The following is a 26,178-nucleotide window of genomic DNA, read 5'->3' as shown; positions in this document are numbered from 1 at the left end:
ACAATATCAGGGGGATGCAGTCTGCTGACATCCCAATCTCTCACTAAAACAAGTAGTTTGAACTTTAGACCGTAGCTTTCATAATGTGACAGAAGGCTCCCAGGTCTTCTTCCTGCAGCTGTTAGGGAAGCACAAGGTCCTCTCTGCCTGTTCTTTCTTCAGAAAGTTCATTTTAGTGCAGGCTTGGATTGGACCAGGGTGCCAAGTGCTTCTTTTCCGTCATTGTGGTATGCTTACTGAGCATGTTCATTCAGAGTTCAAGGCTCCAAGCTGTCTTGCTTGGTTTCCTAGTGACCATATATCTTCAAAACAATTCTGAACCCTTGTGCCCCCCCGGAGTTTGTCGAGTTTTCATCTGGGAATACTACAACAAATGCCACAAATGTTTTGTGGGACAAAGTAAGGAAGCTTCCAAGCCTATAAGTCAGTTTGTGAGAATACAAAAGACTGTTTGTGTGTCTCTTTATCCAAGCTATAGCTTGAAGGCTATGGAACCTAGATACTTTAAACTTGACATGTATACCAAAGGGCATGTACCCTGAGGTTGCTTGGTTTTAAAACTAATTAATGTAAATGTTTTTCTTTGTTCGTAGCTTGTGATGCCATTTTTAGTCACCAGGTTCCCTAAACAATGCATTGCTTTGCAGTTAATACAATTTGAATCTTCAGAGGAGGACCCTAAGGAACAGAATTGCAAGCTGCCCCCTTCCTTGTATTGTGGGGCAGCTTTTTCAAGGGAAAGGAGTGTTGATCCCTCGCTCCCTCAGGAAGTCATAGATGTGAACCATCAGTAGAGAAATGTTGCCTGTGGCTTTGCTCAGACAAAGAAAGCATAGTATAACTATACAACTATGCCTCTGGATTTTACTGTACTTCACTAAGCATGGAGCTGCCTGTCTGTGGCTGTGCACATTCACTAGTATTCAGATAAAGCATTTTTCCTGCTCTCCATTTAAGGAGCTATCTTACACTTGCAGGAATATATTTGTTGTAAGGATGTCTTGCTTTACACTTCACTTTATGTTAAGTATGCATGTGCATATAGGCAGTGTATATTTTCTACTATATACATGATACTGGTCTTCACACTGAAGAAACGTTATTAGTCAAATCTTCCCCCCACATGCTCATATATACCCCTGCATTTGCTGCTATATTATATGAGAAGTAGCTCTTCTTCTAAGGCATTAATGGATCTGGGCCATTACATAAATACCATACATTATTCTGGGTAAATATGCATGCCCCATTTCTCATGTGAAAGAGTAAAATATTTTAGTCTACAAGTTTGGTACAAACACCCTGTGTGTGTGTGTGTGCGTGTGCGTGTGCGTGTGTAGACAGTGAAAGTCTGCATATCTTGGTTTTTGTAGATTTCATCTGTAGTCAAAGTAAAGTTTTAAAGCAGGCCTGCACAACCTGTGGCCCTCCAGATGTTTTGGACTTCATCTCCCAGAATTTCTGACCATTGAACAAGCTGAACAGAGTCGGAGACCAAACAGCTGGAGGGACACAGATTGTGCAGGCCTGTTTTAAAGGGTGAAAGCCTAAGACCTTAGAGTAAAGCCTTAGGCAAACATTTTAAGCAGGGGGCCTGTTCATGGTCCCTCAGACTATTGAAGTTGGTTGGGGGGATATGGACAATAGTTTGAAAAAAATACGAATTCCTATGCATACTGCACATATCTTATTCATAGTGCAAAAACACAAAAGAACAAAACATAAGAGCAATATATTTAAAATGAAGAACAGTTTTAACCAATATAAACTTATCCGTATTTCAGTGGGAAGTATGGGCCTGCTTTTGCCTAATGACAAAAGTCAAGTTAATTAGGATTGTTGTTGTTGTGTGCCTTCAAGTCATTTCAGACTTTGGAGGGCCACATCCGGCCTGCAGGTTTTAGTTTGGAGACCCCTGCCCTAGAGAGATGCCCTGAGTCTTTGTGGTGTTAATGGTACTGGACTAAATAGGACAACATTCTTCTTTCTAAATTTAAGAGTGATATATGTGTCCTGATTTTTATCTGACCACTTTCCTATTTATTGTCATTTAAAAGTGGAGGCAGAATCATCACTGTGGAAGGAAATGGATTTTTGATGGCTCAGAATGTGTCTATGGTTGTTCACACTGTTGGTAAAGAACAAACGGTAAGTTTTCATCAATATGGCATGAAAAAAGGAAGTCTGCAGTAGATTTATAAATAATATAGAAGACCAAATAAAGGATGTAGTTTTTACACCAGGGGTAGAAGTATGCATCTGTCACTGCAGGATCCTGGAGGCCCAATTCCTCATTTTAATTCCTAGGTATGTCAACAAAAGTTTCACTAAAATATGTCCTGTAAGACCTCCCTAAAGTCTCTAGATAGTTATTTTCTGTTATGAAATAGTGCCCACTGACCTAAAAAAAACTGTAGAACCTAGAAATTAGGTAAAACAGTGAATTTCATACTACAGAAACTTTGAGGTGTGTTTTGTATTTTAGTGCTCATTCTTATTTTTTAATGGTTTTATACTGTTGTGTTTGAATATTATAGTTTTTTTTAAAAAATTATACCATTAGTTTTTCATTTGCACTTTGTTTTAACCTTGATTCAAGCTACTCTGGATCCCATATACTGTGAGATACTTATTTTTGCTGTGTTTGAGGGAGAGTGGGTTGTTTTAGGAACACTGGTTTACTTTCTTGTTAAATGAAACAACCAAAATTGATCCAAAGTATGCCAATGTTGCCCCGACAATCTCTTGGGAGGTTTGCGAGTTACTTAAAACATGTTTAAAACTAGAGGTGAATTGGGAAGCCAGGGAGCCCAGAAAGCACCCCAAGGCCCATTGGCTATACTTTCTCCAGTCCCTACCTTAAACCATTTCAGCTTTTAAAAAAAATCTTTTTGAAACTGTAGCTCATGAATTTTGCTTTCTCAGTTTTGAAAATGTCTCCTTCTGGGTATTTTAATAATTAGAGGTTTTTTGTGAGTGGTGATGGTCCAAAGGAGGCAATGAAAGTTTGCAATGATCGAGGGTTCATTAATGGTTAGCTACTCTCTCTTATATCACATTAACACCTGAAGTCTATGTCACTGAAACTTTTTTATGGATTTCGTTTTCAACTGATGCAAGTACAATTTGAGTATTTCTTATCTGTAATGTTTGGGGACCAGAAGTATTTTGGATTTCAGATTTCTTCAGATTTTGGAATGCCTGTGTTTGCATATCCTCATATAATGAGATATCTTAAAGATAGGATCCAAGTGTAAACACAAACTTTGTTTGTGTTTCATATACAGTACATCTTATACACATAGCCTGGAAGTAATTCTTTCCAGTATTTCTAACAATCTTGTGCATGAAACTAAGTTGTGTCATTGAACCATCAGAAGGCAAAGGTGTCAATATTATAGCCACATATGTGGACAATGTTGGATTTTTTAGTATTTTGGATGTCAGAATTCTTCATAAGGGATGCTCAATCGGTGCTGTAATTGCTGCTACTTTCTTATAGATTTTGTTTATGTGTTAATATGAATTGTTTCAGCCCTTGATGTGCATGCTTTCTCCTGCTTTCAGAACTGTAAGGTTCACTCCGACACTGTGATTACCTGCCCCTCTCCAGCTGCCTCCAACCTCACTGGGAGCAAGCCAGCTTCAGTGGACTTCTACATCAATGGCCGCTTGTATACGGATGAGCACCATTTCCCATTTGACCATTATGAGGAGGCTGTGCACATTAGCAAGTTCCACTTGGAGTACTACCCAGACCCCCAGTTCTTCACAGCCAAGAAGGAGAAGTGGATCAAACATCATCCTGGAGAGCCCTTGACTCTAGTTATACATGTAAGATCATAAGACATGAAGTACACTGAGATTTTCCATAGGATCATTTTATTCAGAGCTTTCTTGTGGACAGTGAGACCAAGTTAGGGTGGACGTTAAGACCAAAATTCTGATATTTAATAATTCATGATGAGAATAATGTTTTTAAAACCTGGTCATACACACGTCATTCTTAAGCATAACTCAAATGATGATGAAGTGGGGGTAATGTTCCTCTGTAGCAGTCACTGTCTGTTAGGAATTGTGAGAGTTGCAGTCCAAAACACTTGGAGGGCTGAAGTTTGCCCATGCCTGCTCTATGGCTTCATGTTTGATACACAACTTTCATGTCTACCTGAAAGATGTGCAAGTTGTTGTTATGTGGCTGGGTTTGTTGCACATTTTCCAATCAGGGGAGAAAGAAAGGGAGTATGGGGCAACTTGTACTTTTTGCCCTTTGCGCCATTGGATCATGTCCGCAATCATTTAAACTGCTTAGTTCTTATTTTTGTCTTTGGTGAAGGGAGATCAGTTTTCAGAACTGAGGCAGAGTGAGGCAATATATATTATGGAAACTTTCTCCATCTCTGAGGGAAGATCCATGAGGAAGTGGTCTGCACAGGACTTCCCAACCTTCCAACCAGAAGTTCTGTCCCCTACATCCAGATATGGATATGAAGTGGAGCACATCACTCATGTTTCAGTAAAGACACAGAAAATCTAGATATAGGAGGTCTGGGAAGTATCTATACCTTCATCAACAACTCCCAGTAATTTTGAAAAACCCAGGAACAGTAATAAAAAATAGTAAAACAAGAGAAAATTTTGAAAGAGGAACGGAGAACTGAAGAACCATTTTTAGTCAGAAATCTGTGTGTTATTCTGTCAATTCTTGTTAAATAATTGAGGAAATGTAGTCAAATAGAACTGAATGGTTGGCAGAGGAACAATGCTCATTGAATGGCTTTATGTGCTGTAGAATGCCCTCATGAGTACTATGAACTTCAAAAGCATTGTCTGGGGCATTCATCAGCAGGCAATCCAAACACCATCTCCCCTCTTTCCCAGTCGTTTCTATAAAGGATTATGATTATTTTTAATTGAGGTATAAAATGAGAAGATCAAAGGCATTGTCCCCAGGCCTTTAAGGCTTTTTGACTCTGGTTCTTCCAGTCTGAGAATTGGGAAAGAATTGGAAAATGTTTTCTTTTTTCACTGTGTTTCAAGCCCCTTCAAAATATGAAAGCAAGGAATGAGAACAGTGTGGTGTTTTCCCTTTGTGCCTTGCAAAGGTACAGCGTGCTCCGTGAAAGCTTTGGAATGAATTAAAAAATATAGAAATGTTAGGAACTGCATTTTAATGAGACTTTCACAAAGTGGCCAATATAGGGAAAGAGGATTTATTCGCTGTCAGTCATTTTGATTTTGATTATTTATCTCTTGGTTTGTTTCCATAATTAGAAAGAACCGGACAATCTTGGCCTGGAAAGCAATGAATATGAGGTTAAAATTGGTCTGATTTCCTGTGAGATCCAGATCGTTTCAGACAAAGTCATTCATTGCTCAGTCAATGAATCTCTGAGCACCTCAGAAAGACAGCTTCCTGTGACGGTAAGTTGTAGTAGATGAAAGTATTTACCCGCTTATATTTAATCTGCCTTGTAGCTTAAGTGCACTCTTGTGGGACCAGAAAATTTGGCTTCCCAACTCACTGTCCAAGAAATTTAAGCAATCCTCATGTTTTATTTTAAATCCTGGCCCCAAGTCGTTCAGGGCTTTGTAGGTCAACAGCACTTTGAATTGAGCTCAGAAGGAAATTGGAAGCCAAGTGCCGCTCTTGCATTATATGGTCTCTTAAAAGCACACTGGACACCAATATGACAGATGCATAGTATGTCATCCTGCAGCTTTTAACATGGTTGACATTGTATGATTTCTATTTATTTCATTTTTAGTCTTTCTGTTTGGAATTTTGGTGTGGTCACTTTTTCTTAGAATTCAGATAAATTCTGTTTCAGTATCGTGAAGCAGCTTTATTGGCATGCCATCTGTTCCTAGAAATTTATTTCTTCCTTGTAAATGGAGAGCAGTTTCTATTTTATTTTCTGAAAAAGTAAATTGTTCACCTGAAGGAATCCATCTACCTTTCATCTCTTCTGTATAGGTTTTCGTCATATCATATCCTTCCTCTCCCCATTTTGTCCTCATAATATAATATGTTATCCTTTGATCATTTAATACCTTTACTCTTGGTTTAAAGTTCCCTTTCATTTCATGAAATGCGTGGAAGAGATCTGTTACTTTGTGTTGTTTTCATCTATTTCTTTGCACTGTTTATTATCATAGTTCTCTTTTTTCCTGTGTACAAGTTTCTGAAGAGTGTGTTTGGTATTTTGATCCTATTTTTTTAACAATTTTTCCAACAAATACAGAAAACATAATAGTGGTGAAGATATTGGAAATGCTTAATATGCACCAGAGTTTCAAAGAAACGGGGCATCAGGGATTGTAATACCTATCAGACCATTGTATTAATCTCCCATGCAAGCAAAGTGATGCTTCAGATTTTACAACAAAGATTTTAACATATATGGCTTAAGTAATGGGAAATGTTTTGAGCCGGATTCAGAAAAGGAAGAAGTGAAAGGATTCATATTGCAAACATGCATGGACTAAGAAAATATACTAAAAAAGCCATTAGAAAACCAGCCAGTATTGTATAGATTATAGCAAAGCTTTTGACTGTACAGATCATTAAAACCTATGAGAAGTTATGAAAGAAAAAAATCGATGAACTAATACTTCAGTTATCTTGATATGCAATCTGTACTCCAGACAAGTGCCTGGGAAAAATAGAGAGACACAGAGTGGTTTCCAGTTGCCAAGGATATCGATGAAGGGTGCATTTTGTTTCCCTGCCTAATTTATAAGAAGAACATATCATATGGAAAGACAGATTAGACATGGAAGAAATAGGCTTGAAAATTGGTGAAAGCAATAGTTGTGGAATGGATGTGAAAAATGGGCAATGAAGGAAGCTAGCAAGGAAAAATATCATTTCAAACTAAATATGAGGATTTATAAAAATCACATGAACTGCCAAAAAGACTAATACATGAAGAGCAAACTATATCTCAGCTCTCAATAGAAGCCAGAATGCCTAAATTGGTTTTCCTATATTTTGGACACAATATGAGGAGGGAAAGCACTCGATGAAAAAGACAATACTGCAAGGACAAGTTGAAGGCATAATTGAGCAGGATTGTCTCTCTAAGGGAACTATCGCCCTGAGTTTGCAACACCCATACAGAGCTGTGGAAATCAGGATATGATTTATAAATCAAGGCCACCTTGTTGCTGTATGCCTTCAAGTAGTTTTCAAGTTATGAAGACCTTATGACAGTCCTATTACAGAGGGTTTCTTGGCAAGATTAGTTCATACTGGAAGACTGAGTTGCCCAAGATAATCCATGTTGGTCTCCGTGGCTGGGTGAGGATTTGGACCCTGATCTCCATAGTCATAGTCCAATGCTCAAACTACTATAACACAATGGCCCTCATAATCAAAAACAACCACCACCACCTAATGTTTTGATTTTGTTTGTACTCACATTGGTTTCTAAACTGAAAGGCAATCCATAAATAGATTGGTAAAGATGAATACATGGAGTCCCCGGTGGCACAGGGGGTTAAACCACTGAGCTTCTGAACTTGCTGACCGAAAGGTTGGCAGTTTGAATCTGGGGACCGGGGTGAGCTCCCACTGCTAGCCCCAGCTTCTATTCAGACATGCCAGCCACATGACCTTGGGGGTGTCTACGGACAAAGTACGTGTCTACGGACAAAGTACTGAAAAAGTAAATTGTTCACCTCGCCGGCTCTTCAGCTTAGAAATGGAGATGAGCACCAACCCCCAAAGTCGGACACGACTAGACTTAATGTCAAGGGAAAACCTTTACCTAAGGGAGAATGCAAGTAGGATACAGGCAACTTTGCTGCACATTATTTCTTTTGCATCCTCTCCCCACAAAAAATACAATAGCAGTTCCTTTTTATGGGGGAAATCAATGGTTGGAGCATATTCCTAATGTAGTTAACTTTGTAATGTTCTCATCTGGAACACTGATCAGTGCCTTAAGCTGAAACCCATTTATTTCACCTTGGGTTCTCTTTCTTTCTCACTCTAAAACGTTATGCTAAAGTGTGACAGAACTTTGGCAAGAAACAGAAAGACTGTAGTGAGAGGAAGAGGGAAATTTAAGAAAGTCAGAAATTGCCCTGCAGCTAAGAAGTAACTAAAATTCATTAATGATTGCCTGATGGGATTGTGTCCAATTAAAAAGTAACTAATTCTGCTGAGGATCAATAAATGAAATAAATATGAAGTTGGATATAGGATAAGGCCTGTTCCCAGGTGGCAGAGTAACAGTGCAGAATTGCAGGTGCTGCCTGTCATGTAATCCTTTTCTTAAATATGCTTTGTCTTTTTCTACACTTGTATAATCAGTATGGTAATTTTCACAAGTTTAATGTGAGCTGGCATCCTTGCTGCCGCTCTCAGTGGGGGAGCTGGGAGCTATGTGAATGTGAGAGCCTATATTACAATCAAGCAAGATAGACTGGAGATGCACATACATTTTAGCCAGTGCTACATTGAGGAAATCAGTTCCCGGGGCTGGCTTCCCATGGTCAGTATCTATGTGACACTAAATGGGTCACTGAGAACTTTGGCAGATTATAACATTTCTTTAATGCATTCGGAATAAATTTTATTTAAATGCCTCCTTCCATTTTCATCAAGACCACAGTGTGTAGAGAGGGCAAGTTTAATTAACAGTGACCCTGGTTAAAATCTCCACTTTTTTTTCTTTTTTTTTTTTTTAGAAAGCCCTCATTTGTGCCAGATTTTTTAACCTGATAGTCAGAGGGGGGCGAATTTTCATTGGGATTATTACTGAGGAATGAATATTTAAATTTTAAATTTTGTCTTCTCACATGAAAATTGAGGAGGGGGGTAATTCCCGTGAGCTATGGTCCTGATGAAAATAGTTGACACAAACATTTAAAATATGATAAAAGTCCTAATATCACAGGTAGTATCACATATCATTTGACAGTCCCGGTGCTACTTTCTTTTTCCTACATCACTTCATTGAGCCACGGTGGCACAATGGGTTAAACCAGGCATGAACAACTTTTTTTTTCTTTTTTCTTTTTCTTTTTTTCTTTCTTTTTTTTTTTTTTTTTTTGCCTTGAGGCCGCATCGTGGGCCTGGCTGGGAGGACCGGGCCAGGAGGGAGTCGGGTCAGACACATACTGGGTGGGGAGGGTCCGGGAGAGGGTGGGGACAGGAGGGTCAGGGCAGGGCCCGGGTCATCCTCAGGTTGTCCTCCCAGCATAAGGATGGGACTGCTCGCTGCCATCCTTATGCCGGGAGGAAGGCGGAACATGCGGCAACTGCCCCAAACCTCCTCCATCAATCCTCAGGCTGTCTTGTTGACATTCTACTGGGAGGAGGGCGAGACAGGAGGCGGCTGAGAGTGCTCCAGAGGGCTCTCAGCCGCCATGTGTCTTCCATGAGCTGTCCTTATGCCAAGAGGAGGGTGAGACACACAGTGGCTGAGAGCACTCCAGAGGGCTATGTGCCTTCCTACCCCATCTTTTTGGCCCACCATGTCCTTCTACCAAGAGGACAGGGAAAATGATAAGGGCCTTGTTGGTGTATTTTGGTGTAAGCGTGAAATGTTGAATCAAGTGTTTTGCTGTTGGAGTTTTGCAACTGTGTATTCTGGCATGCTTTCCAGCAGCACACGGGTTAATGGCAGGCCAGCTTGAGTGATAGCCTGCCTAGCCAATAGGTCAAGCCTTCCGGTCTCAGAAGTGCGGACAGGACATTCGTCATTCTGCTATGGAATGTGGGAGTTGCTGACAGAAGAGCTTTACAGATGATCAGCAATGAGAGAGGACATGCTTTGCCCTTGCTAGGGAAGCATGGGTCCTATGAGCGATGGACTTTGTAATTGTAAATAGTTTGTATATATAATAAAGTCTAGGAACCACTGTGATCAGCTGAATTACGACTGTGATGTCGTTTGTTGATGCTGCTTAACCGGATGCTTAAGCAGTCGGACGGAGGATGGATTGGTGAGAGGCCTGACTCACCAATAAATCAGGGTCGTTCAGAGATAATTAACCCCCTGACAGGCCTGAGGTAAGCACCCAGGGGGCCGCATCCAACCCCCAGGCCTTAGTTTGCCCATGCCGGGGTTAAACACTTGTGTTAGCTGAACTGCTGATCTAAAGGTTGGTGGTTCAAATCTGCGAGACAGGGTGAGCTCCCATCTGTCAGCTCCAGTTTCCCATGCAGGGACCTGAGAGAAGTCCCCCACAGGATGGTAACACATCCAGGCATCCGCTGGGAAATGTCTTTGAAAGTCGGCTGATTCTCTCACACCAGAAGCGACTTGCAGTATGTTCTCAATTCGCTTCTGACACGATAAAAAAATCAATTTGCTGGAAGTAGTTGAAGCTCCCCAGAAGGCAGGATCAAAATTTTGCTCTCCCACATAGGGAGGTTTTGCTCCTCTGTATAAGTTTTCTTCAGTTTAATGGTTTGCATCTGTGATTTTATGAGTCTTTATTACTGGGTAGGTTTCTCCCCCAGACTGTTCTACTAATTCTACTCCCTTCTCTTTTGTTTCTTTTTATTGTTGTTTTAGTACAATCTTTAGATCGTTTAGGATTGAGTTTAAACATGTTCACACTTGGAGACAGGTGGAAATATTAGGCCTGATGACCTGTAGTGTTCTTTCCTTCCTTTCCCCCTAAATTACAGTGGTTCCTTTTTCCAGTAAATGTGTTAATATTAAATTGGCAGCCAGACATGACTTTCACTGCAAAGGAAGGGAGCCTATTGGGACTTGAAAAGCCTGTGGCCAGATCTTCCCCAGGAGCAGAGCAATCCACAAATGTGGGATGGAAACTTTGGAGAAACCAGGATTTCATCAACGATAACTGTGTTATTTTGGGTCTTTATATGTGGAATTCCATTGCGAATCAAAACAAACGCAGGCAGAAATAGAAAGAGTCTGAATTTCCTGATCCATTGTTGCAGTGACCTATAAAATGAGAAAATTCCATTTTAATAGAAACTTAAAATGAAAGGAGTGGCACTCTTAAAACAGGAAAATGAATTTGTGATTTCTTTTGAGAGGCACTGGAAGTAACATGTTCTAGCTAAATATGTAAATTGCTTAGACTTGAAAAAGGCAGTCTATTACTTACATTTAGTAACTTAACTATCTGTCTATTACCAGGGTAGATGCATCATGCCAGGTATATATTGGCCTTCTTGATAAATATAGGGGATTAATAGCATATTTGGCAGGTCATGAGAGAGAAATGGGGAGAGGATGGCATATGACCCAGCAGCTGTATATGCTTTAGAGAGCGCATTTCATTTCCAGGAACACATATGTTTGCAGGTACTAATTCTTAAAAGAAGATATAAAGGCCAGCTTAAGAGGAAAGATGCCTCTGAATTAAGGACTTTCCTGGCTGTGAGGCCACGGCTGAATTGTATTACTTTATTCAAGAACTCTTCTGCCAAAACTAGTCACGTTTCTCGTTCACACTGTGTGACGACCTTTCCCAATCCCATTTTTCTGCTTCTTTCTGATACAAATACCTTAAAAGGTGTTTATGAGTTTGCTTCACCCCATTTTTTGTCCTTGTTTTCCCAAATTATCCCTGTTTATTATTTTCTTGTACTTCTATCACCCACAGTCACCCAAAGGTCTCCCTATTCTGTTAAATAACTACACAAAGAAGTGATTGAAATCCACAAACATGGGGACAATTTCGACAGAAAGGGGGAAACCATGAAAATGAACAAAATCTGGCTACCAGTATTTAAAAACTCTAAAATCAGGTCAGTAAATAAAGAACAACACTCTGAAAACAGTGGAATTCTTGACAGTAAACAATCAGGGCCAGCTAACACCTCCCAACAGAGGATTCTCCCAGGCAGGAAGCAGCCAGGCTTTGAAGCTGCAAGGCCATTCAGTGCTAATTAAGGCGGTCAATTGCAACATTCACACTTGCCTCAAACAGAAAAGAGTTCTTTCTCCCACCCTGGACATCCCACTGATATATAAACCCCCTTACCTAGTTTCCAACAGACCTCACAACTTCTGGGGATGCCTGTTAGAGATGTGGGCAAAACATCAGGAGAGAATGCTTCTGGAACATGGCTATACAGCCCCGAAAACTCACAGCAGCCCAATTTGTTGTTTCTTCCTAGTTTACCTCTGTGTTTGGAACTCCTTCACAGAACAAAGTCATCATCAGATTCTTCGTAATGTTCCCGTTAATTGCCCAGCTTGATCCCTGAAAGTCAAACTACTTGCTACTTAATATGTGTATAATTCACATTACTTTCTTTGGGTGGCATGGGGGAAGCTTCCATGCATGGTTTATGTATAAAACAGAACTGAAACACCTGAAAAAGGGGACATAATCCATTCCTTTCTCATTTATTTTTACACTGAAAGTCCGATGTTCCCATTTTCCCATTGCTGCTTCTCCTGAAGGTACTCTTTTGTTCACCTTCATGGAGAAAATTCATTTGAGGGGTATTTTTGGCAGCAAAAACAAGATTATAAGGCAGGGAGAATAGGCTTAAATCTCCCTGTTCACCACAGTCCTGATCCAGATTGGGAGCTTAAGCAGCTGCCTTTTCTCCAAGAAGTGTCCAGTATGTCGTCTTCTCATTGAATTCTTTTTGTTATCCAAATCACTATCAAGATTTAGATTGTAAGCTTCTTGGGAGAGGGCTTTTATTAATGTTATCCAGCCACATACATTAATAGTGTCAATGATGAAACCAGCCTTAAAAGGTTTGCATTTGAGTATGTAGAACGAATAGCACAGAATCTTTAAATATAAAATCTGGGGCTTTTGCAGCTCACAGTAATGTCAGTTCAGGGCAACTTGGCAAGAACTTTAAAAAATCAAGCATGAAAATGGGGACTCTGCATTGCAATTTTCTTAGACAAAGCATATGAAAACCCCAAGGTATTGCTTCTGCTGGCTGCTGCATTCCCACCATTATTATATGTTGAAACACTCTGCCAAAGCCTGTAAAGAGCTTATTGAATATATTAGTATGTTTTTTCTTATCTAATGAAGGACAAAAGCCTCATTTTATTTATTTAGGGTACTGTACAGTTCTTCTTTTCCCAGGCAAAAGTTTGGAAAACTGGGACATATGGATTCTGTGTTCATTTGAAAAGGAAAGTTTAGAAACTAGTCACTTGATAGATTTTTCTCTTGATAGATTTGTAAGGATTACCATGTCACCAACCAACATTTTAAAGGAACTAAATCAACCAGTTCATAATACTATTTTGAAAGAGAAAAAATTCTATTTAGGGAACTTTTCAGTGAAAGGTATTATTAAATTAAGCTACTCACAGCTAATTTATAACTATAAACACTACACCTAGTATCTCAGGGTGCCATCTACACTGTAAAGGTAATGCAGTTTGACAATGCTGCTATGGCTCAACATTATGAAATCATGGGAGCTGTGGTCTTACAAGGTCTTTAGCCTTCTCTTCCAGAGGCTGGTGGTGCCTAACCAAACTACAAGTCCTATGATTCCATAGCATTAAGCCATAACAGTTAAAGTGGTATGAAACTGCATTAATTGTACAGTGTGGATGCACCCTAAGATAGGGATTTTAAAGGGTATTGAATGACACTACATAACGTAAGACTGTTTAAAGCTCCATTCCTTTCTTTCTTGTTTGTTGTATGTCATTTGGAGAATTCCTGGCAGATCCTGGTAGTTTTTACCAGGGGCCTGCAATTACCTATGCACAGAGTTTGACAAAAGTGAATTTGCACGGATCCCTTGTTCATAAAAAAGTGGTACAGATTTTTTCCGTCCTAGTCGTTCTCTTTGGGGAAGTGAAACACAAGTTTGCAGAAGTGAGATTGCTACATACCCTTAGTTGTTCCAAGGATATTTTCCTCGGTTGCTTCACAGCTATTAACAAACTAAGCTGCCAATGCCCAGACTTTCCCTGGACAAATGTTAAGCTCCTTAGTATTCTGATAAAGAAGCAGTTTCCTTACAATCACACTTGAAGAAGTGAAAGTCAACTGTTTCTCATCCCTCTGCTGTCCCTTAACCCCTAAATCATTACTAATCCATCAACACTTCCCTTCATGTCTTGTTCTAATTTTTGATTTAGTTTTCCAGCCCGTTTTAAATTATCCAAGCATCTTACAATCGTTACTGGTAAATTATACTCATTTTGGATTCTAAAATTGCATAATGACAGAGCTGTACAGTTGTGATCCCCACCATATTATTAAAAAATACAAAAACAAAGTCAGACCTTGGATATTACTGTAGTATAAATCATATTGCTGGAACTTCTTGGCATTGCCTCAAGTAGGAATGTTGCAAACAATGCAGGTAATATTCTCTGTTCCTTGGTGCTTCTTGGGAAATTATTTTAATTAGAAAAACATGTAAAATAAACAAATTGGTTAGTATTAAAGTTGCTATATGACTCCTCCTATGTCTCCCCCCTTCTTTCTAATGAAATGGAGCTGTATCTTTGAAACCTGCAGATAATTTAGAAACTGCAAGTCACTTCTGGTGTAAGACAATTGGCCGTCTGCAAGGACGTTGCCCAGGGGATGCCGGAATGTTTGATATTTTACCATCCTTGTGGGAAGCTGCTCTCATGTCCCTACATGGGGAGCTAGAGCTGACAGAGGGAGCTCATCCGCACTCTCCCCGAATTCGAACCGGCAACATTCAGGTCAGCAACCCAGCCTCCAAGTCAGCAATCCTGCCTGCACAAGGGTTTAACCCATTGCACCACCGGGGCCTCCTAGATAATTTAGAATGAAAATGCTCAAAATCTAGCTCTTTGTGAGTGTGTGTTTCCAAACATACAGACTAATCCTGTTTGAACTTTTGCAGAGTCTTGTCTTAGTAAAGTATGACTGCGTTCACACTGAGTTCCTTCTGTTCACTACCTAAACACAGTTACATGAAATTTGTAGAGCTCTTTCCATCCTCTGTCCAACAGCATCTGGTGTCTCCAATGTTAGCAGTACAGTGAATCCACTCTGAGTTTTGTCTGAACTAACCATCCAAGATGCTGAACCTGTTTGGGTTGTTGTGTGTGTTTCCCTTTCTTTTCCAAATCAAACGTCTGAGGGGAAATGGAAGATGAAAAAAATACAGAGTCAAATATAATTATGCATTCCAGGTATTGTCCTGTTGCTAAGGGAGAAACCTGAGAATGTAATCATAAAAATGAATTAACAGGGGCTGAATAATTCTTCTCCATAGGCAGTCAGAAGCATGAGAGTATAGGATGATGCTTCAGTTTAAAAAATATTGCTGCATCATGGGAATTCGACACAATTTTCTATTTGCTTGATATCAGAACCAGAGGCTAGAACACGTTTATGGATTTATTCACAATTATTTCTAATCTGTTTTTCAATTTCAAAAGTATCAAAGGGTATCACAGAAAGACAGGATATGAATAAAAAACTCAAGTGTGGAGATATATTTTATTAATTAATTTATTAATTAATAAAATAATATTAATTAATTTATTTATTTATTTGCAAACATTTATTTATTTATTTATTTATTTATTTGCAAATATTCAATGCCGTTTTTAGACATACGACACATACAGACAGATAGAAGTACGGTGTTCCCTCGCTACTTTGTGGTTCGCTTATTGTGGATGTGCTGTTTCGCAGGTTTTTTCATATGGCCCTCCCTCCCTCGCAGGCGCAAAGGGGCCCAGGCACTGTCCTCCTCATCCGCCCGCAGGCAGCCCCAGTAGGCCCCGCCTGTACCTCATCCCCTCAGCGAACAAGAAAGAATATAGTACAGTACATTAAAAGGACTTCGTCTTTATTGAGTTCTGTGTTGAAGACAGTAAAGATGTTGGTGTAAATTTTGAAATTTACATTTCAAAATGTAAGGGAGGGAGGGATGCTATATTTATTAAAATAAATATAGTGTCCCTACCTCACGGATTTTCACTTATCATGGGAGGTCCTGGAACATAACTACCACGATAAGTGAGGGAAAACTGTAATTCAACATTTTTCAACATTACTCGATTCCGGCCACAGGGCTTCATCCACTATGACACCGGGTCCTTTTTGATCCTCCTTGCTCTTTGATCGTTGGCATTTTTATGGTGTCGTAAATTAAATTAATCTCCCCGCTTAAGCTGTCCCTAATTTCTCTACTCACAGCTGCAGCTGTTTTTGAACTACTTGGGTGGAAAGTAAGCTAGGCTATTGGCAATCGGGTGCTCAATCCGACTCGGGCTTCGAACTTGCCACCTTCCGGTCAGCAGTGATTTATTACTGCTAGTGATTAATGAGCTGCACTACAGCCCAACCCATCATTGAACACCAAAGTCAGGACTGCCCATGCTGTTGTATTTTTAATTTCTGTGAATAGTTGTGAACGCTGGATAGTGAAGAAGACTGATAGAAAGAGAATGAACTCATTTAAAATGTGACATTGAAGAGAGTTCTGTGGATACCCTGAACTGCCAAAAAGACAAATAAATGAGTTAAGGGCAAATCGAACCTGAACACTCCATAGAAGCCGAGATGACTAAACTGAGATTGTTGTATTTTGGAAATATCATGAGAGAACATGACTCACTGAAAAAGACACTGATGCTTGGGAAAGTAAAAGGAGTGAGAAAATATGAAGGCCACATGATGATTGATGATTGTAATGATAGTTTGCAAGCTAAATAGCATTAAGCTTCTTGTATTCTGATTTAAAGAGAACCTCAGAATATGATTTTTTTCCTGAAGTTTTACTGAGTCATACTGTCTCTGTGGGACAGATCTATTTTTGCAGTTCTGCCATTTACCTTCAGGCATGGACATGACACATGAAAGTGCACCGGTGTTGTTGTTTTTAAGATTAAGCACAGTGAGCAGAGAAAACCTGAACAAATTGTCCAAGGTCTTCCTGAACAAGAATATAAACTCTTAGCCTTTGATGTTTCAGTCCTAATTATCCAGTTTAGCGATTAAAGTGGAGATGCTCCTGTTTTCTACTGATATAGCTGAATATTATGCTCAGACCCATTTTCGAATGTGCACATTCACAAACACTTTGACAACTACCATCAGACCAGGCAACACTAATCAAAAAGAGCCCTGTTACGATGCCACAGGATTGTGATTCATTCATTATTTGCAGAGCAAGAAACTATATAATTTGTTAAGCTTATTTCTTTGAGCAGAACATCTCCCTCCTGTAACCTGATTTCTGTCCTGTGTCTAAATTTTCATTAAATAACTTGGTGACAGCTCCTTCCTGTTCTTTCGTAGATCCAAGTTGGGAAATTCAATCAAACAATTGCTATGCTGCACCTTGGAGGAAGTGAGACAGCTATCACGGTTTCCATAGTCGTCTGCAGTATCTTACTTCTGCTGTCTGTTGTAGGTAAGAAGCCTGGTGCTCATTTGTGGCTGCACCTTAAAAAATGCATACTCCATAGATATATTAATGTCATTTTCTTTTGTGTTAGAAATATGGCTGGACTCTAATAATGAATATTTCAAAGTTTGAAACTTTTTAAAAGGCGTACTCAAAGCCAGGTTTAATTTCCTTACTAGTGAAATGGAACAAAACGCACAGATATATAAGAAATGAACTGAGGCCAATTGTAAGCATTTTGGTATTCTGGCAAAGTCCCGAAAAGGCTCCTCCCCCTTTCCTCCTACACATAGCTCTGAGAGTCCTTTTAATCCCATCCATCACATTTGATCTTTTTCTCTTTATGTTCTTGTAAACCTATTCTGCTTCCTGATTAGTCCTCACTACATACACACCCAAATGCCCACATACTTCAGTGAGCTTTGACTCATTAATTCTGATAGGCCTCTACTGTTTACTGATCCAGACTATATCTTGACTGTTCCTGCTGGTACTTAAAACACTGTTGTTTTTCTCTAACATTTGAAAGTTTCTGCTCAGAAGGGGAGGCTTGGATGTTCACAGATCAAATCTGTAGAAGTTACCCTTTGACTTGCTCACGTTTTCTCCTACAACAAAAAATACTTAATATTATTTTTTAAGTATTAGGTTCACTGTTTTGTTTTAGTTCACTTCATTTATGATAATTGAACAGTCATTTCTGAAGGCGATGTCCAAGGTGATATCCAGTGGTGACTTTGCACAAGTGGACAACACTTACACTTGAACAAGCATACATTGTCTTGTTGATCTCACCTGCCCACACATGCAAAAATAGAGAGAACGAGAGACAAATTGGGAGATTAGCGTTTTATCTAAAATTTCCTATCCAGTCCAGAGGATCTTAGAAACATAAGTAGAAGTTGAGGGTGTCTGGATAATTGGACATTGTGCCTTTTTTAAAAAAATTAAAGGGACAGTTTGGAAGCTCTCCAAGAACTAGATGCAGCAGTTGCATGGCTAGAGTGCTAAGTGGATGTAATCACACTGCATTCATAAAAAGAGGGAGGGGCTATGTATATTTGCACATCCGTTTCATAGGCAACTATGCTAGACTCTTCTCTTTCAGCTAACCATGCAGATCAGCTGAAGAGGGAGTGTGCAAGTGGAACTCTGGATATTGAGTCTGTGGATAAGAGGACCATACTGTATAACAGTGGTTTTCAACCTCCCCGGGTGTATTGGCCTACAACTCACAGAAATCCCAGCCAGTTTACCAGCTGTTAGGATTTCTGAGAGTTGAAGGCCAAAACATCTGGGGACCCACAGGTTGAGAACCACTGCTGTATAACTGAATATGTAATAAATAAATAAATACAACTCAAGGCAAAAGCTATTTCTTTTGTTTTCATTGGTAACTGCATGGCTTATTTTCACAACTCTTAATTCTGTTGTCTGTAATATAACTTGGACAGATAGATCATACTAATATGCACATTGCCAACCAAATACAAATAAGATTGTCTCGTAAGGTCCGTCATATGTCACAAAGCCATCTGTCTTTTCGGTGGGATTAATTGAACATTCTGAACTTTCAGATTCATTCTGTGATACATGTTTCAAAGATTAACCTTTGATCTCAGCTCTGTCAATTATTTTTCTATCCAATTGGCCATGTTTACTGGATAATATTGGAGGAGAAGTCGCACTTTTCTCAACAATTAATAGTCAAGTCAGTGCTGTTTTTGCTAGCTAACATTGCCATTGTTTCTTATCATTTTAACTTTCATTCCCCAGCTCTCTTTGTGTTTTGCACCAAGAGCCGCAGGGCTGAGCGTTATTGGCAAAAAACTCTGCTCCAGATGGAAGAGATGGAATCCCAAATCAGGGAAGAAATCCGCAAAGGTAAGCGTCTGTATTTTGGAAGAGTAGAGCCAGTGCCTTTAGGCATCAAAGAATCTTTTCACATGCTCTCAAAGAGAAAGTTTGCAGATACTCTGTATACATATTGTTCTATAGAGTTAACATGCACAAAAATTGCAGAGCCCACATTTTGAGTCCTGTGATTCTGGTAATTCCAGAACAACAAAAATGGATGCTACAGCTCATGTTGTGAAATTCCTAATTGGTTTGCTGAATTTGGGGAACTTGTAAGCAGATATTCTATTTACATGTGAAAACTACAGCCTAATAAGAAAAAGGTAAGTGCCCCAATGTGTTTTGTTTTGTCAAAATTAATAAAAACTATTTTAAAAAAAAGAAAAAGGTAAGTGGTCTGACTAGAACGTGCTTCGTGGAGATGGGGAAACCTCAGATTTCTATTTCACTAGCATTGCAAGTTATACATTAATGAGAAAGGAATGTTAGGTCTATTCCTCTCTGGTGTCTTTTTACCACATAACCTCATAAGCTGATGATATTAATTGATGCTGGTAGCGTATCTATAGTTGGTGATTTATCTGTGAGAAAAAATAGTGAAGTGGGACTGAGTTGCATTTAATTCAATTAACCAGAACCAGGCTGGCAACTGTTAACCAAATTATTTTTTTATCAGCTGCCTTAAAATTATGGAAGAGATCTGACAGCTAGATAAATCTAATCTCTTCCAGCAGGCCTATCCAGATGGTTTGTAATTTGGTGATTTGGAGATAAAATATATACACACGCACACACATACACACATGTTGTGCTGGACTGTGGCGTAGCTGGTTAGTAGCCAGCTGTAATAAATCACCACTGACCGAGAGATCATGAGATCAAAGCCCGGGTTGGATTGAGCTCCTAACCATTTAATAGCCTAGCTCACTGTTGACCTAAGCAGCTTGAAAGACAGTTGCATCTGTCAAGTAGAACATTTAGGTACTGCTTTATGCAGGGAGGCTAATTTAACTAATTTATGACACCATAAAAACTTCCAGCAGCATGTAGAAAGGAATGAGGAAGTACTCCATCAAGGACTCGGTGTCACAAGTGGATGATGGGGCAGCAGCTCCCCCTGTGACCAGAGTCGAGCATACCCTCATGAAGCCGAAAGCTGGAAAATGTTAAATTGCCTTTGTATCTGCCTATATGTCATATGTCTAATGGCACTGAATGTTTGCCATGTATATGTGCACTGTGATCCGCTCTGAGTCCCCTTCAAGGTGAGAAGGGCAGAATATAAATACTTTAAATAATAAATAAATAAATATTTTAACTGGTTATGTATTTTATTGGTGTGTTTGTTTTTAACTGTTATGTGTCTATTACTGTATTTTAATCTGTTCTTCCCTGTCTCAATCCATAGCAAGAGGCAGGCTGTTGTTGTTGAAAAAACTGTTAAGCTTTGATGTTGCTCTTGAATCCATTGATAAAATGAGTTGAAAGAGCACACTGTTTTGCTGCATGAAGAAGCTTCAGGAATAGGTTACTTATTGCACAAAGCATCAGAGATTTTTCCTCCATATATAGATGTTGTTCTGGAAGCAATTCAGGGTGTTATATTTGTCAGAAATTAGCAATAACTATTGCCATGTTGCTGTAACATGCAGAAGAATCTATACACTACATGAGAGTGACTCACTGCTTTGATTGTGGTTTGGATCAGGTTTTGCTGAACTTCAAACAGATATGACAGACTTGACCAAGGAGCTGAATCGCAGCCAAGGGATTCCATTCCTGGACTACAAATACTTTGTAACCCGGACTTTCTTTCCCAAAGTAAGATATGTGGCATACAGTGGGTTCCTAATAATGCACTTTTTTTGTCTTTTGACTTTTTGTTCAAAGTTTATAGCATAGATTAATACAATTCAGTCATAGTTGTGGTACTAGATAACAATCATATTAACTCTCCCAAAGACACACTACTTCGTTTTTACTTCTTGTCTAGTGCAATTTATTGATTACAGGCAGTCCTCAAATTATGAACAAGATAGGTTCTGTTCTGTAGGTTTTTTCTAAAGCTGAATTTGCCTGTAAGTCAGAAAAGGTACATTTTAAAGTTTAACTCCAGCCAAAAAACATTCTTTTAGCTTTAGATAGCATAGAGAAGGGTTAACACTCCTGTGGTGTCAGTTTTGCTGCCTGTGCCCCTGTTCAGATTTCACTTCACTTTCTGTCCCTGTGACAATTAGATTTTGAAAAATGTGGCTTGTTGTAGAAACAAGGATTGGTGAAAAATTTCCGTGGAGACACCTTTTCCCCATGATAACTCTTTCACGATTGAATTTCCTTCCCTAGGAGTAGGTTTCTCTCACTTCCTGTTGTCTTACCCCATTTGTAACTGTGAGTCAATTGTAAGTTGGGGATTACCTTTACTAGAATTTTCAATTTGACAATTAGGGTTACACAGCCAAAAAAAAAATGGCACTGAGGAGACATTTCCAGTTGAACCAGTGCTTCAACTCGCCATGATTTAAGATCAAATGTTAATTTTTTTTCCAAATGATTTTTATTGAAGCTTGTTACAAGTTAAATCTAAGGGAAAAGGGGAGGGGCTTATTAGGTAAAGTTTGGTGGGGAAGACACGAGGGTATGGAGGGGTAGGGACCTATAAGGGGTATGTGAGGGGGTGGGGGTGGTTCTATTTTAAGGTATAAGGGGGAAGGTTTGGGATAGGAAAAACCGTAGGGAAAAAAGGGGTTAGGGAAGGGAAGGCTATCTAACCCGGGGTAGGGGTGGTAGACTTCCACTCTTCTATCTTCCGTTTATTTCATTTGTTGATTTATCTTCTTAATTCTTCTTGTATGTACTCTTCAAAATTCAACCAGCCCGTTTCCTTCATGGCTCTTCCTGTGTTTTTTTTAATCAAATATGTAAATTTATCCATATTTTTAATATCCATTATTTTTTCTAACCACATTTCTTTAGTGGGAGTAACTGTTCCTTTCCAGTGTTTAGCAATTACTAATCTCGCTGCTGTAATTAAATATGTAAAAAAAATTCTATATTCTCTTTATTCTTCAATTTTGCTCCTCTCTCACTATCTTGTATGTTGTATAATCCCAGTAGGTAGTAGTCTGGTTTACATTCCAGATTTATTTTTAAAATTTTCATACATTCAATATTAATTTGGAACAAAAAAATCAAATTTTGCCTTGCTACAGATCTCAAAGAGAACTGGATACAAACAATCCATAGATGGTACTTAACACCAAAAAAATTGGCTTAGTGTATAAAAATAGAGATAATAAATGTTGGAGGTGTAAGGAGCAAGTAGGGTCGTACTATCATATGTGGTGGAATTGTAAGGAAATAAAAAATACTGAAAAATAATTAATATTGAATGCATCAAATGTTAATTTTTACATGTTTAGAGAAAAGAAGGTAGTTGTCGTACCAGGCTTGGACTTGGGGACTATTACAGAGTGCAACTTTGCATTCAGTCTTCAATCTGAATTGCATCTGGACATTCTTAGTTTTAGATCCATATATTGCAAAGGCATTAATGTAATTTGATGGAACTGCTGTGCTTCCATTCTGAACACAGTTTTTAAAATTATACTCAACACAACAGCTGGCATCTGGTTATGGAGACATAACTGCATATTGATTTAGCTGTAATAGATGGAGGAATTTAGCATCTCTGTATGCTATAACCCCCTTGCCAAACTACCAATCTGTTTCCCAACTGGGAACCCCTCTTTATCCCATTCAATGACCAGGGAAGGATGAGGGGCAATGATGGGGTTAGCCAAGCAACCAGGTGGCATTGTTCCTGAAAGGAGGAAGAGGCACCTGGGCCCTAGAGTCCTTTCACAGTCCAGGGAGTGAAATCATTTTCCTGCAGCTTGCCTGGCTGTTCCTGGCCTTTCTTCCCTGAATTCCAGTCAGAAAACAGGATGATCAAACATGCAGGAATAGGAGGTGAGATGTTACTGCCTGGTGGAACTTTATGATCTACCAGTACAGCGCAAGGCTGTATATATTAAATAGCATGGAAGACCAAAGTGAACCATGAAGGACCTTAGTGTCTTTTTCTTCTTTTGATTCCCCTACCCTCCCAAGCTTGGAGGGGCTCGGCTAAGGATTAGTAAACTTTCACTTGCCATAGGCCTAAGACTAAGGTTTTCCCTGGAAGAAATATTAATCATATGAGTAGTGGCTGGCAATTATTTTCCAAAAATACTAGGGGTTAGTTTGATTATAGCAGCCATAATATGTGCCAGATCCTGTCATTTTCTCCCAGTCTTTGACTCACCTTTCTTATTCCCAACATTAATGGCATCCTATCTCTTCATTTCACTTTCTCATACTCTTCTAGCCAGTTCGTACTTCAAAACTTTTAAGCAGTCTTAGTCCCGAATAATCCCCCCTTAACTGGGGAACCATGAATGTCAGATTAGCCCGTTCATAACCTCAGTACTGTGAATGCCTTGTTTCTCCCAAAATGTATGCCTGTCCTTTGAGTTCTGTTATTTGTTCATTCAGAAGTCCTTTGCTAAGAATTAGAGCTTCCATAAAACATACCAAATTATTTCTTTCTTATGAGTGGCCCGAAGTCATGATGACATCTCTTCTTACCACTCTTTAACAATGATGCTCTGTTGGCACAAGACTTCGAGAAGATGCAAAGAATGGCAACATGCCCTTTAGCAAGTTTCAAACATACTTTAGATTTGTTTTCAGTTTTTGGTGTTCTCTGCTTTGGTTTTTTTTAGTGTTCATCGCTCTATGAAGAGCGTTACATTCTGCCTTCTCAGCACCTCAGTTCCCAGATGGGGTCACAGGTTCAAGAAACTCACCCATTGCTCTTGGGGGAATGGAAAGTAAGTAACTCTCAAGTAAATCCAGTTTCGCTAACACTAATGCATGCATAAAGAGATTACTTTATTATAGCATCTAAAGTATTCATGAGAAGTAAGATAAGTTTATGGTAATAGAACGGGAAAGATGGACCCACCAATCAAGTTTGGCTCCAGGTAGAGATGGAAAGAAATTTTGTTTCTTCATTTATTTATGACATTTAGCACTACTGGCTTATTTTATAACCTGTATCTGCATGTTCATTATCCATAATATCTGGGTTAAACTTAGCTATAGATGGTAGCTAATACAATCATACTAAATTCAAAGCTGGGCAACCATAATTTGTTCTGGTAAAAGGTTCTGCTGCAATTTCCTTTCTTTTACGAAGAAGATCAAGAATACCCTAGTAAAGTCTTGCTAGCAAGTTACAAGAAAGCATCATTGTTTTAAAAAGTTGTTAGAATAACTTGAAAGCAGTGTAATATAGCCATGTTTGAAAAGTTCTTACCTAGAATGACCTTAAACATCAACTTATTCATGAAGCAGATCAGTCATTCTCAAAATATGGGAATGCAATATTATATCCCCCTTTTAATTATTATTTGCAATATAAATATTATTTTGGGAGGCTGTAACCTGTGAAATACACTAGATAATTCCTGTAAAAATGTGAGCATACCCCAACATCAGTGTTTTCAATGGGACAAGATAAGAGAAAAGAATTTCAGAAATAACAGCGTTAATGGTGACCTTTCTAGTTAGTGTTTCAGGTTTTTTTGTGTGTATGTTTATCAGGAGCGACTTGAGAAACTGTGAGAGAATTGGCCGTCTATAAGGCCGTTGCCCAGTAAAATACATAATATTAAATCAGAATGGTAGGTCAGTTTTAAAGAGTAATTGGGGTAGGGGGAAGAAATATGCTTTTCTCATCTGTATTGCTGTTTTGCCTTAGATACCTGAAAACTGTAGACCCAATATGGAAGAAGGAATTGCATTGTTCTCCACTTTACTCAACAACAAGCACTTTCTCATTGTTTTTGTCCATGCCCTTGAGCAACAGAAAGATTTTGCTGTTAGAGACAGGTAAGACTCTGCTGAGATTTTATTGTAAACTTTGGATTTAAAGATTGGAACAGATTGGACAACACTTTGATTTCATCCTAATAACCTGGATAAATCCTTCTCTTTTGGCATTTGAAAGGATTTATTGCCTTTTCTCCATTTTGAGCAATTGCTCTCTGTTTTTGTAAACAGAGAGCAAGGATTGAATGCTTCCAGATGTTGTTTTTTTAATTAAAAAAAACTCAGAGCAGCCCCATGTTTTAAAGAGAATTGCCAACCTGTACAGATTTTGTGAAGTCCAAGAGAGATTAATGGTAATACTAAATGAGTTGCTTTCTGCTGGTTCTGGATTTGTTGCATGAAAGAAGTATTTATATTAGCTATATAAGAAACAATAACCTTCCAAAACCTTCTCACAGATAGGATTTTCAAAACGACTAAACCATTGAAAGCTAAAACTTGATGCATATGCTGCTCGGGACATTACTGAAAGAGAAAAACAATAACAAAGCATTTAAATTTTGCCTTCAATATATTGTGCAACAAATGGATTTTCCCTCATACTTGAAGACACATGAGATATAGAGGATGTGTTTGATATTCCTGAAGGATAAGGTCCATTGTCCTCCACTGAAATACAAACAAACTGGCTAAAATGTTTTTTAAATACTTTATTCTGTTTGTGCTGTACTGTTTCTGCAGCAAGTGCTGTTAAGGCCCTTTTAGTAGTTATTTACCTTTTTTTCTGGTGACTGCAGTGGTGCTAGTGTTAATTCAACAGCATTAAAGCACCCTGAAGCACTTTGGATATCTCTAACTGTACGCAAGAAACACAATATACAGTTAGCCCTCCACATATGCTGGGTTTGGGGGCACAAGATATCAGTGAAAGTGAAAAATCACAAATAAAGAAATGACTGTTTATTTTTACCTGAGAGAACACCTCTCTAAGAATCTGTAGGCCTTCCAACACAATTCTACAGTCAGCTTCCATTGGAAGCTGGCCACAGAAAGGCTTTGGAGGACATTGAGATTCTTTAGAAAATTATTTGTTCTCCAGCATAACTGGGTGA

At 38.9% G+C, this 26,178-nt stretch overlaps 1 protein-coding gene across 1 annotated transcript in view; it reads left to right on the top strand.

Moving 5' to 3' along the window:
• Positions 1-26,178, top strand: part of plxnd1 (plexin D1) — a 223,506-nt gene that overhangs the window by 141,429 nt on the left and 55,899 nt on the right. The window contains exons 17-24 of the mRNA XM_062969773.1: positions 2,058-2,148; positions 3,568-3,834; positions 5,275-5,424; positions 17,227-17,341; positions 19,112-19,219; positions 20,901-21,013; positions 23,956-24,063; positions 24,996-25,126. Coding sequence (XP_062825843.1) covers positions 2,058-2,148; positions 3,568-3,834; positions 5,275-5,424; positions 17,227-17,341; positions 19,112-19,219; positions 20,901-21,013; positions 23,956-24,063; positions 24,996-25,126 — 1,083 coding nt within the window. The remainder of the gene's footprint in view (positions 1-2,057; positions 2,149-3,567; positions 3,835-5,274; positions 5,425-17,226; positions 17,342-19,111; positions 19,220-20,900; positions 21,014-23,955; positions 24,064-24,995; positions 25,127-26,178) is intronic.

The sequence above is a fragment of the Anolis carolinensis genome, chromosome 2 (genome assembly GCF_035594765.1).
Source record: "Anolis carolinensis isolate JA03-04 chromosome 2, rAnoCar3.1.pri, whole genome shotgun sequence".
NCBI lineage: Eukaryota > Metazoa > Chordata > Lepidosauria > Squamata > Dactyloidae > Anolis > Anolis carolinensis.
This window is presented reverse-complemented; position numbering and strand designations above follow the sequence as displayed.